The sequence below is a fragment of the Convolutriloba macropyga genome, chromosome 1 (genome assembly GCF_964194025.1).
Source record: "Convolutriloba macropyga chromosome 1, txConMacr16.3, whole genome shotgun sequence".
NCBI lineage: Eukaryota > Metazoa > Xenacoelomorpha > Acoela > Convolutidae > Convolutriloba > Convolutriloba macropyga.
Window position 1 is genome coordinate 13670710 of NC_134468.1, and position 13381 is coordinate 13684090.

Below are 13381 nucleotides of genomic sequence, written 5' to 3' on the forward strand. Positions count from 1 at the left end.
GTAAATATGCAAAAATCGTTTTACTATAGCATGGCTACGTTCAACTGCACCAATTGTTTGAGGATGTTTTACAGATGCCAATTTTAGTTCAACTTCTAGCAATTCACATAAAGTTTTCATCATCTTTGACGTGAAAACTGAGCCCAAATCACAAAATGGTTGATGGAAGGTATGCGTGCTGCATAAAAATTTGAAGCAAAAATCTGGCAACGTTTTCCGCCGAGGCATTTTTCATTGGGATTAGAAAAAGATAACGGCTGAAGATATCCATCGCAGAGAGTATGTGTATAACCTCCGGAGGGATTAAGTTTGCCTACAATATCTACTTCCATCAAATCTCCCGGAAAACATTGTTCTGATGCAATTGGTAAAAGAGGTGTTTTTAGGCTGTTTTGCTGAACTGATTTGATTTGCAAACAAGATGAACAATTGGACACATACTCTAAAAGAGTTTCTGTAAATTCAAGAAAGTAAAACCTCTGGCGAAACTGGTTTGCAGTTTCGGCTGTTCCAATGTGTCCCATAAATTTGCTATTGTGAATTCTAAACAGAATCTCATGACGAAGGTGCTTAGGAAGAACCAACTGACGTATAAAATTCTGTCCGGTGTTATCGAAAAATTTGCGATATAACACATTATCATACAATTCCAATCGGTTCAATTGTTTATTATATTTTTGCAATTCGGTATTAGAGTAAGTTGTAACTGGTTTCACTTTTCTCTTGATCCAATTGATCACAGTTCTAATATTGCCATCTTTTTGTTGCTCCTCAAAAAGATTCAGGGACTGGTTGTTATTGCTGAGATCAAACTCATCTAAGGGGTTAGCTTCTGCGAGTGAATTTAAGGGGAAGTCAAAAGAAGGCTCAAACACTTCAATCATATCAGAATCTGGTTCCTCTAAATAGCACTGTAAAGCTGTAAGACTATTGTCTGGAATTTTTGGTCGGAATTCGACAGCAACGTCTATAAGTTGAATTCTGGTTTCCAATTTTAGTTGGAGCTTTGTAGCAGGATTAATATAGATCCTAGACAAATAATCTGCGGCTACGTTAGCTTTACCTGGGACATGCCCCAAAACAAAATTGAAATTAAGGACATGATCAACTGCATTCCATAAGGCAGTTGGAATTGTCTTTGCCTGGAAAAAACTAGTCAAACTTTTGTTGTCAGTCAACACTAAGATAGGTTTTTTAGTCCCCCATAAGATGTGCGCAAAATTATCAAAAGCAAAAGGAACTCCCAGAAACTCTTTTGCATAAACTGATAATTTAAGTTGCGTTGTATTAAAGATTTTAGAACCAAAAGCCACGGGAGCGTATTGCTTCTGTTCTAGTCCTTCCTGGTTCAGTACATAGTCCTCTACCATAAGGACGTATCCTGCGGAATAATAGCTTGCGTCGGACAAAATTACATATTGTAGATCTGTTTTTGGTTGGCGAAGGGTTATTTTACAAGCATTGTTTAGCATTTCTATTAGTTCACTCATCGATTTTCGGTGCTCATCCGTAATTTCAAAATTGTTGTTACATTTTAGTAGTTTGTAAAATGGGAGCAGTCTCTCACTGAGGTTCGGTAAATAGGTCCTAAAGTATTGAAATAAACCAACAAGTCTTTTGACTTGCTTGAAGTTTTTTGGCATTTTGAGATTTGATAAAAATTTATCTATTTTGGCCTTTATGGGAGATGTCCCTTCCGATGAAATTGTTCTACCTAAAAGTGTGATCTCGGGGACACCAATTTCACATTTTCCCATTGATAACTTAAGTCCTGAATTTCTAATACACGTAAAGATAGCTTTCAAATTTCCGTAAAGACACTGAAAATCAATTGCGCCTGTTCCCAAATCATCCACGTACTGGAAACATTGGTCATTAGCTATACATGAATCAAGGTACTTTCTCATGAAAGAGCTGAAGGCACTGACTGATCTACTTAGTCCCTGTGCTAACCTAGTGTACGCAAAGGTTCGGGAGGCAAAATTGAAGGCTAATAACTGGACAGATAATGGGTCAGACATCTTAACCGCATAATACGCCGGACTACAATCTAGTTTTGCGAAAATTCGTTTGCCCGCTAAATGTGCTCCGACATCTTCTATAGTTGAAATCGGGAAATTGTTAGAGTTGTAGTCATGGCGTATTAAGTGATTAATACGCCTAAGGTCAACTAATAGTCGGAGTTTTCCGGACGGTTTGCGTTGCGCAAAAAGAGGGCTCGAGTATTTGGAATAGGGCAGTGTAGTGATGATTCCAAAATACTGCATTATAGCTAAATCAATTAGGATTTCCTCGCGCAAGTGAATTGCAGTGGGTGGGCTCTGAGTATACACTGGTCGCTGTGTTTCAGGTGTGAGCTTAATCTTAAACTGGTCATTTCCACCGACATCATAATTGTGCCGCGCAAAGACATCATGAAAAGAAACTAAAAGTTCTTCAAAGTAGGCGTTAAAATTGTAAGTCGAGCAACTACTGCTCCCTTTGGTACTGAAACTACATTTGGGGTTACATTTAAGAAAGCTATTGGCGTTTTTGAAGATTGGATTTTTGAAAAGGAGCTGGTTAAACAAAGACCTGTTGATCTTTCAAAACGTGGGTTAGGATCTACAATTCCAATTGTGTTGTCGGCTAAAATATTGTCGAGAAAACAATCTATTGTTTCCTGACTATTGGGGAAAATGTTCAATTTTTTGATTGTTTTGAGAACGTATTTATGTTTTTTTAAATTTCTTTTTCGTTTTGCCATTACGCATTGTCATTTCTGAAATTTGCAGCGATATTTCAGGCAGGTGTAGTTTTTGATGCTACGTCAATTAGAATTCTATTGTTTTTATAGAATGGAAGACCTAAAATTGGGTTATTCATTTTCGGCAACAACAAAAACTTTTCTGTGAATACTTGATTAGCGAGAGTGAAGGTGATTTCAACTTGACCTAGGGTTTTTGCATGGGTTGCGTTTGCCACTTTTACAACGGGAAAGGGGTTTGTATCAAGATATTTAATACTCTGCGGTGCAGAAGATTTAATTTTCAAGCATGGACGGTGTAAGAGCACTAGAGAAAGCACCAGAGTCCACTAAAAACTTTAAGGAAAGTGATTTAAACGTTAGGGGAACAAAAAACAGATTTGAGGAAAAAGGAGGCATAACAGCAGTTAGAAAAGGGGGTTGCAAATGTGGCTGACCTAGTTTTTTTGCTGATCAAATGGCAGTTGCTGATTTCTTTCAGGTTGAGGTTTGGACCAGCAGTACTGCACTGTGTGTCCATACTTTCCACAATTGCGGCAGTATCTCTGGTTTCTGGTGGGCATTGTATTTGACCAGTGTCCTGCGTATGCTGTTGGATAGCCTGATGCTGGGTAACCTTGTGCTTGCACACCCGCTTCATCAGTTGTCGCTGACTGTTGGCCGTGGGACTGATAGCCATAAGCCTGGTAGACTGGCTGCTGTTGTCCTGTTGTTATATAGCCCATTTCCACCGACATCATAATTGTGCCGCGCAAAGACATCATGAAAAGAAACTAAAAGTTCTTCAATTTGTTCCTTTTCTTGTTCAGTTAAAATTGAATTGTCCCACCGAAATTTTGAAAGAAATTTTTTCCTAGACTCAGAATCTTTTGTTGGATCAAGCTTTTCTTGTTCTTTCAAAAATTTGAGTGTCTCAAATATTCTTTTGTGAATACCGGTTAATGCATCTGGGTCCTCACAATTTTCAGGTGTAGGAAACCAAAAGCAGTCTGTTGGAAATGGTAAACTTTGCTGGGAATTGTCAACAAGCTCGTTTATGTCGCTGCCATCTATATTTAAGAGCGCTGGGTCAATTGGTTGTAAATACTTTGCTTGCTTAGGCGTTAAAATTGTAAGTCGAGCAACTGGACGGTGTAAGAGCACTAGAGAAAGCACCAGAGTCCACTAAAAACTTTAAGGAAAGTGATTTAAACGTTAGGGGAACAAAAAACAGATTTGAGGAAAAAGGAGGCATAACAGCAGTTAGAAAAGGGGGTTGCAAATGTGGCTGACCTAGTTTTTTTGCTGATCAAATGGCAGTTGCTGATTTCTTTCAGGTTGAGGTTTGGACCAGCAGTACTGCACTGTGTGTCCATACTTTCCACATTTGCGGCAGTATCTCTTTCAAATTTTGACTTTTATATAGCCCGGTCTTTGAGAGCTGATTGCATTGTGACTCTGATTATTTTGACGCCAGTCTCTTTGTTGGAAAGGTTGTTGCATCTGCCAGTTTTTGTTAAACTGGTAGGGCGGATTAAACCGCTGTCTTGGGTAAAACCCACCTCTGCCTCGATAGAAATGGTGCGGCTGTCTAAAATTACTATAAGGAGCATTAGAGTTTGCATTTTGACTTTTATGCTCTTCCAGTGACTTCGCTAATTTGTTTGTTGTTTCTTTCAGCTCTGTTTGATTTTTATTTAAGGCACTCATACTCTGAATAAGTGAGGTCATTTGTGAGGCTGAGATTTCGCTAAATGCTGTTCCGACATCATCTTCAGGGTATTGCTCTTCAAGCATCGCCCTTCTAGAAGCCCGTTCACAAGTCTTCTACAGTGGTGTGGTCAGGAAGAGTTAGTAGGTACTTTTTAAGCTTATTTGGCAAACCATTAATAAAGTTCTCCTTAACTCTTCTGACTCGCTCATTAGAACGATCTTCAGCAGCAACTGCTGGCACGCCAGCAGCGGCAGCTCGCGCAGCAATATTTGGAAAAGCAAGACTAGCTAAGCGTTGCAACTCTGTCAAAAAATCATGAATGCTTTCCTCTGATTGCTTCAGTTTTCTATTTTGGAATTGGAGTTTATAAAGTTCAATTCTATCAGGGTTTACATACCGGTTTCTCAATGCGTCTAGTGCTTGATCCAAGTCTTCACGTATGGCTTCTGTAAGCTGGTCATAAAAAACTAAGGCATTACCTTTAAGATGAAGATGCAAGTAGCGATGTTGTTGATCCTCGTCGATTGCTGCCAATCCAATGCAACTTCGAAGTTGTCGTTCAAATTGAGTAAAATTATCTTTCTCTGATCCCGAAAAGGGCGTCAAATTGAGAAAAGGTTGCAACTGAGCCATAGTTTACAACAAGAGATTGCAGAGTTTTACGATTTAGTTGTCATTTCCAATGGGAGTCATATTTAGTTTTAAGAGAAAAAATCTCTTGACTCAAACTTGCCAAAAACACTCCTGTCACCATGTCAGCGGAGGTGACAGCGGAGGTTCTCCTTTATGCCAGCTATCTATTAGAGCAATTTTGGGGGCGCTAACTATTTTGGTTTTCTCAGGCTTTTGTTTTAAAGATTTTAAGTCAGGATGCTCGAAAGAGTTCTTTTGGCAATTTTGAGTCTATCTCCAGAAATAAAAGTTTTGTGCAGCAAATGTTTTATTCACAAGTCAACTGAGCTGTAGCTATCGTTCTCTCTGTTCTGAGAGTGGCAATTAGATTAGAGAACAACATTTGATGTTAAATATTTGCACGAGATAAAGTCAGAGCATTGTACAATTTAATCTTTATAATCCCGGATGTTTATGGGCGTGTGAATGAGTTACACTTTACTAACAATGGGGTAAATGCACGCGCATGGATTGTACAAATATGTTTAAGCATGGCACGAATGTATGAGGGGCATGACAATAATTGGAATACTAAACAAACGTGTACACTTGAAAACCCTCAAATCACCAGTTCCATGTTTCCAAGAAGTACAGCCGCTCGTACATACTATAGCTGGCGACTAAATCAACACTAAATTAAAAGTCTGCATGGCTCCATAACGATTGTAGTGTCTTGTTTTCCAAGAAACACAAGAGCTGTCTTTGCTATTTGCTATCTCAAATCGGCCTTTGTTACCAGTCAATTCCCCAAAAAATTAACTCCTAATTTTTAAAAATTGAAAACGCAATAACTTGTCTGCGAATCAAAAAGGAAATGAACTTGGTTTTGTAGAATCAGAAGCTCTTATTCCCAATAAAAGCAGTTGACAATCAACGATCTGTAAATTTTCACAAAATAGGGAATAGAATAGGAAAGGTGAGCTTTTAATTAAAACTGCCAGCTGTTTCCCCCAATAGAATTTCCCAGCTGCTCTGAATAGGAGTATGTAGACCATATGGAGAGCATAGTTTTCTACGGTGTTATCACTTAATGTTACATCTCAGTTTAGTTTGCTTTGCTCTACAGTTTTTTTCTATGCTATTGACTCTATGTTCAAAAATTACAAAATCTAATGATCTTCAACCTTCAACAAAACTTCTTTGTCAACTTCCTTGGAAAATGTTAACTTCTTTGGTGAGATTTTTACCTGTTTCTCTCAATTAAATATGCAACTGCTCATCCATCATCTGTTCTGTTAGAGAATGCACCAATCCCTTACCTTTTTAGAAACAAATTTTACCAAGTTCTATTTTAAATTATAAATTGTTGAAAAACACTCCAAAAATTCTCTCTGGAATTGAGATTGTCTTGGTGTCATGGAAACCAGAATCAAATGCGTGTTCATTGGAAAAAAACAATTACAGAAACAGACAACACAATCGTACACAATAACATATATTTCGCACTCCTACGCAGCGCAATTATCGGTCTCAGAGGCTGCCGTGTTACTAAACGTGTAGCTGAGGTTTATATTACATAGTTTTGTTGTGTGGGAGGGGAGGCTAGACAGCTAATTAGTAAAGTAACATTTCAACCTTTTGATGCGGCTCCTGTAGTCAATCACACTAACATTTCGCTTAAGTTTAAAATACAATGTGCTTTTGCGGTAAATTCAAATACGCCGCTGTGATGTTTCTTATTGGTGGCTAACTCTTTTGTCTATTGTAGTGGATCTGACACTTTTGCAGTAACCTCTTGTCAGTAGACCGATGGAAATTTGCAATCATCTTCATGATATCACTTACATAACATAAAATCTATAGGATAAGGTTGGAACTGTATAAATCAGTTTACATTTTCAGCAAGAACTGAAAAAACTTTTCAACAATTGATTCAGTTTATATAGTTTTTCATAAAATCCATATATATAAAATTTTGTATATATAATTTTAAACTTGTAATATTTAACCCCTGGGTTATATTTTCAATTTACTTGTTTAAACAAAAAAATAATAACCACTTTTGTATCTCGCTGCAAAAAACATCGGACAAACATTTAGGAAGGGTTGGAAGAAGCTACACATGCTGGTCTAGGATTATTACCATCCGCGGGTCTCTAGAACCCTAAAACTCCATGAATTGCCTTTCACACCGCGAACGTAGATCTCCGCAGCAGTTTTAGTGAATCGCATACTTATATTAGTAAGGCTCTAGAGAACTGCCCGGCGACCTAATGCCCTCGGGTGTTATCAGTTTATCCTGTCTCTCAAGTTCTGTTCAGTTGAAGGTTTCTGATCTTTAGGCATCCGCCTCTGTCGATCAGCTCTTTCGTCGGAGGGTCATTTCCCTGTCAAATTGACGTTTTAAACTTAATACAACTTTGCTTCAGAGCACAACAAGAACCGAGGAAGGCAAAAGCTACATTCTTAAGTACATTTTATATAGAATTACCTGAAAAAGCATATTACTGGCTTTGAGAGACTTTGCTGGTGGTTTAATCATTCCTTTAGATCCATTTGATTTCTTCAAGGATTTCTCCGGTTTCACGGGCATCCTTATCTGAAAAACATAGATCACATACAAAAACATACATAACTTGAACACAAAAATTCTTTTCTTTAACTTTATTATAGTATCTCCTTCCCCCGCTGGTCACGCAGATAAACTTTCTCTTCGTTGTCGTAACTATAAGAAATTGGGTAGATACCCGAGTTACCAATTTTTTCCCACGTCACCAATGAAATTCAAACCAAAAATGAATGCGACGCCCGCACAGTCAACAAGACTGATAGTGTAGACGCCGTGTATGTCATATACAAATTCCTAATCCAGATTTGATATGAATTACACTTTTGTATTGGTTGAAATTCTGATATGGTAAAATGAATTTGTAGCTATTTAGAAATGGATTGTGATTGGTTTATTAGATTAACTTACAAAAACAATTGAAGAAGTTGCATGAAGGAGTTGGAAGAGATAGAGTGTTAGAATAAAGTTGCAAAAAGATGTTTTGAAATTGAGAGAATTAGAGGGAATCTGCTCAGAACCTGCATCTGAAAAATTATAAACCATAGAATTAATAGTGATAGAAGATGGTGACAGGAGTGGGATTCTTGAGATCTTGTGAGTGGGACTCACAAGATCTCAAGCCACCCTGTTTTAGCTTGAGGATCTGTATACAAGTTCAAGAGACCAAATATACAGATCTTCAAGCTAAAACAGGGTGGCTTGAGATCTTGTGAGTTCTACATGTAGAGATGTCTCAGCCTAAGTTTGTTGATCATGCAGTCGATTAAATACCGACAAAAACATTCCTTAGGAAAATACACTTGGCTTGATAATACGGACTGCCAGAAAAACATCGTCTGAGTTTTTGTCTTTCAAAAACGCCTCTTTTGCTTCGGGAGTATTATTGCACCCAGCAGCAGTCATAAAAAGTTTCCTAACACTGCCTCAAAATGTTCACAAGCCATGAAAAACAAAAAAATAACGCCTACTTATAATTTAATGTCTATTTCTACAGGCATAAAATATTTTTAGATTGGCCACGTGAAATTAATTGTAAGCCCTGTAGCATTCAATCTTTCGAGAAAACCCTCCAAAATGATTTCTTGGAAATACCTTATATTTCTCATAATTACAGTGCACATTTGTTATAATGACAACAAAATCGAATCACAGAAAGGTATTGATTTTATATACCAACAACAGCTACTCCTTGCTGAAAAATTCGTGAATATTCAATTTCTAGTTCCTTTTCCAAGAATGAATGTCTCGTTGCAAAATCAATTCAGAAATCTTTCGCTACTTTTGAAAAACTCTTGGAATGACTATTCATTTGGTTGTCAACTGGATCATATGAACACAAATGAGACCAGTTTAAACTTCGACTATCTTCTCCATCATACGGAAAACGAATTCAAATCAGTCCAACTAGACATATTGAATATAAAAAACGAAATACAGAGAACATTTGGAACAAAAGAGCAAACAACAACTGATAACGAACGGACAAAAAGAGGAGCCGGCCTAATTGCTTTAGGAGCATTAACAGCTGTAACTGCAGGAGCAGGAATAGCGTGTTCTCTCGGCAGCATTTTCGGAGCTTGCGGAGGATCCAGTCGAGATCGTGAAGACATCGACTTGGCCTTGTCACAGATTGAATTGAACAACCATCGGTGGGTAGAAGTTAAAGGCAAAGTCAACTCAAAAATGTACCTCATTGCTGACCAACTCGACGATGTAAACTCAGTGCAAAAGCGAATTATCCAAACGCAGAAAAATCACACAATGGTGTTGATGAAAGCAGTGGATATTATCCAAAATAACTCAAGAGCATTGATGGCATGCTCCCAATTGTTCTACGCAAGGAACTAAATGCTTCAAGTACAGGCGAGTCTTCTGGGATCTTTTTCAGCGTTGCTAAATGAACTTAAAATGTACCGTGTTGCCATCTACAGCTATAAGCTAACAATTTTGAACTCGGTAATGATTATGGTGAATAAATTGATTCCTATGGCACTCCTACCTAGATCGGATTTAGAGGAAATACTTCGAGATATAAACCACTGGCAATCCGACACAAATGAACGTCTTACATTGGCTATACCAATAACACAAATTCTAACTTACTATGAAACGAAAATACTGAGAAACGTAGACATTGTTGACGATGGGATGTACTTCACATTAGCCATTCCATTTGTTACCGCAGCGACAGTTTTAAATTTTTACAAAGCAATACCAATACCCATGCCTAATGATGGAACAGACGGTCACGCATCACAGTATGCTATTGAATCTGATTTTATAGCAGTTTCTTCTACTCAGAAAATAGCGTTACTTTCACAGGACGAAATCAATAGATGTGTCGGGTCGAGTAGCTTCTCGGTGTGTATAAACGGTCTTTCTCTAGAAACAGCCCAAGATACATGTCTTGGATCACTACTTATTAACAATCATTTAACTGCTCTGCAAAAGTGTGAAATTAAAACCGTGAGATGGCCATTAAAGGAAAAAGCGAGAAATTTGGGAAATGGCAAGTGGTTAATAACATCAGCATCATCGAATTTCAAAATGTATATAAGCCCAATAATAAACCATGATCCATTGAAAAGAACACCTTTACCAGGATGCCAAGTCTGCATCATTGAACTTCAATGCGGGACAAAACTGGAAACCACATTTTTAGAAATCAGAGCAGACATGTTTTCATGCCAAAACGTAACGCTTCAAAAACTGGATATTAGACTAACTGACCCTTTGAAACATCTCTTATCAAAAGTTCCGGCAATTGACAACTTGCCACATTTTGCAACCATTGCTCAAGCAAGACAACAGTTCATTGAGGAAATACAAATCCAAATGTCAGAAATTCCTAACCATCAAAGACCATCGTTGAATAAATTAGATGAAATCGCCCAACCAATTTTAATGAATATGCAGAGTATTCGACCTAGTTTAAGGAATCGTTTCACGCAAAGTGACACTTGGATAATGTCTGTCATAATTAACACAATCTCTTTTATAATCTCAATGATATTACACGCTCTCATAAACTACGTTTGTCAAAAGTATAGTCGACGATATTCAAAAATGCGCAAGTTTGTTGTGGGCTCATTTGGAATTCATCCACGACAAATACTAGTGGTAACAGAAGATGAAAGGCAGACACTTATGCTACAACCTGGAAACCGACTGACAGCAGAGAACATTGTCATCACGGACAAACAACTGTCAAAGCTTCTTGGACCTACAGCTCCAAAACGAGAGGAACTCCAAGTAATGCAACCATCTTACGACGTCGACCTATTTTGCCAGCACTTGGCCAATAATCTTAAATCAGCTTAAGAAAAACATAAACACTTTAATATAATTCATATAGCTTACACGAAGTAAAGGTTGCTGCAAGGCGCTTTCTAATTTTTAACCTAAAGCTCGCATGAAAATTTTCAAGAGGCGCAGTGATCTTTTTGAGAGGCACATTGTTCTTTTAAAGAGACATATAGCTATATTGTTCTTTTAAAAGAATCACATTGTTCTTTTTATAGAGGCGCAGTGTCATATACAAACTCCTAATCCAGATTTGATATGAATTACACTTTTGTATTGGTTGAAATTCTGATATGGTAAAATGAATTTGTAGCTATTTAGAAATGGATTGTGATTGGTTTATTAGATTAACTTACAAAAACAATTGAAGAAGTTGCATGAAGGAGTTCGAAGAGATAGAGTGTTAGAATAAAGTTGCAAAAAGATGTTTTGAAATTGACAGAATTAGAGGGAATCTGCTCAGAACCTGCATCTGAAAAGTTATATACCATAGAATTAATAGTGATAGAAGAGTGTCTAAACACAACTTCACAGTCTGCTTGTATAAAGGACACCTAGCTTACTACAACTTCTTTCGTTGTCACCGAAAACGCCTCATTTTTTTCGTCACTAATGAAACCTTTTTGCATACCAAAACTGAATATGGATATATGCTTTTTTCTTCTCTAAGATATTTTAGATCTATTGTTTCGGCTCTAGAAATTGCTCTAAGAGAACTCTATTCAAGTAACCTAGCTCCAGATATCCTTAGGTCCGCCATGAAAAGTCTGTTAAAGCTTGCAGTGACAAATGTTCATTTTAAATGTAATGGGATCTGGTATGTACAATCAGATGGTCTGGCTATGGCTGCATCATTGATTGGCTGTAATACTAGCAAACGTGTGGATGAAATCGTTTGAGGCATCACTGCAAAAACCAGAGTTCAGTGAAAATATCTCCAGATCCGATCAAAACGTGAAGTGCAAAGACTGTAACCGAAATGACTTTACGAGGAAGAGGAGTAGAATGCGAATCATGCAAAAACTGGTTTCATGCAAAATGTCAAAAGATAACGAATGAGGAATACGCCAACAAACAGGATGTTGTTTGGATTTTTACTTATTGCAGCAATGAACAGACAGTGGGACGGTATGAGGTGAAATTGTATAAAAGGTATGTGGATGATATTATCTGTACTGTGCGTTGTGACCGGACAAGTACTTAAAATTAGCAAATTCATTACACAACAACCTGCAATTTACCTTTGAAAAAGTTAATATGGACGGGGATTTGGCTTTTCTTTACCACAAATGTGAGCAGCAAAAGTATTATGACCTGTCATTGGTATCAAAAAACCAACTGACACTAGAATAATTCTGAATTTTCACAGCTGTGCACCGTTTCAGCATAAGGAAAATGTGATTCAAGGGTCGGTTCACAGGATTTTTAATGCAACATCTAATTGTTTGGCTTTCGGTCAGGCTCTTGAAAGGAACAAAACTTGCTGGATCAAAAATCAGTATCCAGAGGAATGGTCGACAAAATAGTGAACCAGACTTTAGAAAAGATAATAAGTGGCGGTAGAGACCAATTGAGAAAAACACATAAAAGAGCATCGAAAGAGCAAAAATATATCTCATGATAAGCCAATAATTTTTCTGCAAAACAGAGGCAAACTTACTCAACACTTTGCAAGCAAATTGAAGAAACTATGCGAATTGAAAGTGGTTTTAACAACGCGGAAATTAAGATCATGCCTCCCCATCCTGAAGTCATCCTTCGGTAGAGACCTGAAATCCCACGTGGTATATGAGATAAAATGTACTGGATGCCGATCCATCTATGTTAAGCAAACAAGCCGGCTTGTTACCACAAGGATAACAGAACATCAAAAGAAGGATTCAAAGCTGGGTTGAATGTTGTGGCGCCCCGAATGACTTTGAATAGAAAATTCTGGACGCCTGCTGGACAGTAGAAAACCTAATGACTATCGAAACTATATACATCAAAAAGCTTAAGCCAGCACTAAACACACGCGATGAATATAGGGGGCGGGAACTCACGCTAAAATATTGGTTCAAATCATAATTTTGACTAAATAGGGATACATAGGGCAAAAAATATTTTGTGCAAGACAAAAAGAAATTTGCAAATGCTTCACAAGAGGGATACTTAAAAATTCGGAAAATGAATGTTTTAAATGAAAATCGGGAACTTGAATGTTTTTAAAGGAATTGATAACAGTTGTAAATACGCTAAATAATGTAAAAGGGAAACAAAATTAGAATGAATTTTTTTTAAAATAGTTCCCAGAAATGTTTTAATAGTGGTCTCAGACTAATGTAAATACATATTCATTTTATCATTTAACAATTTTTGAAACAGTTTTAACCTGACGTTGAAAGTAAAATTCGAAAACGTTAGTTTTAAATATCGGAAATAATTTTAAATTAAAAAAATTGGTTTTTTTTACATCCAC

The 13381-nt window shown here is 37.3% G+C and overlaps 2 protein-coding genes across 3 annotated transcripts in view; one reads left to right on the top strand and one right to left on the bottom strand.

Moving 5' to 3' along the window:
• Window positions 1–8150, bottom strand: part of LOC142335236 (uncharacterized) — a 144865-nt gene extending 136715 nt beyond the window's left edge. The window contains exons 1-2 of the mRNA XM_075383654.1: window positions 8029–8150; window positions 7543–7650 (exon numbers count right to left, since the gene is read on the bottom strand). Of these exons, the coding sequence (XP_075239769.1) occupies window positions 7543–7644 (102 nt within the window). The 5' untranslated portion in view covers window positions 7645–7650; window positions 8029–8150. The remainder of the gene's footprint in view (window positions 1–7542; window positions 7651–8028) is intronic.
• The window catches only part of LOC142335302 (putative protein-lysine deacylase ABHD14B), a 568842-nt gene that overhangs the window by 212581 nt on the left and 342880 nt on the right, over window positions 1–13381 (top strand). The window lies entirely within an intron of this gene.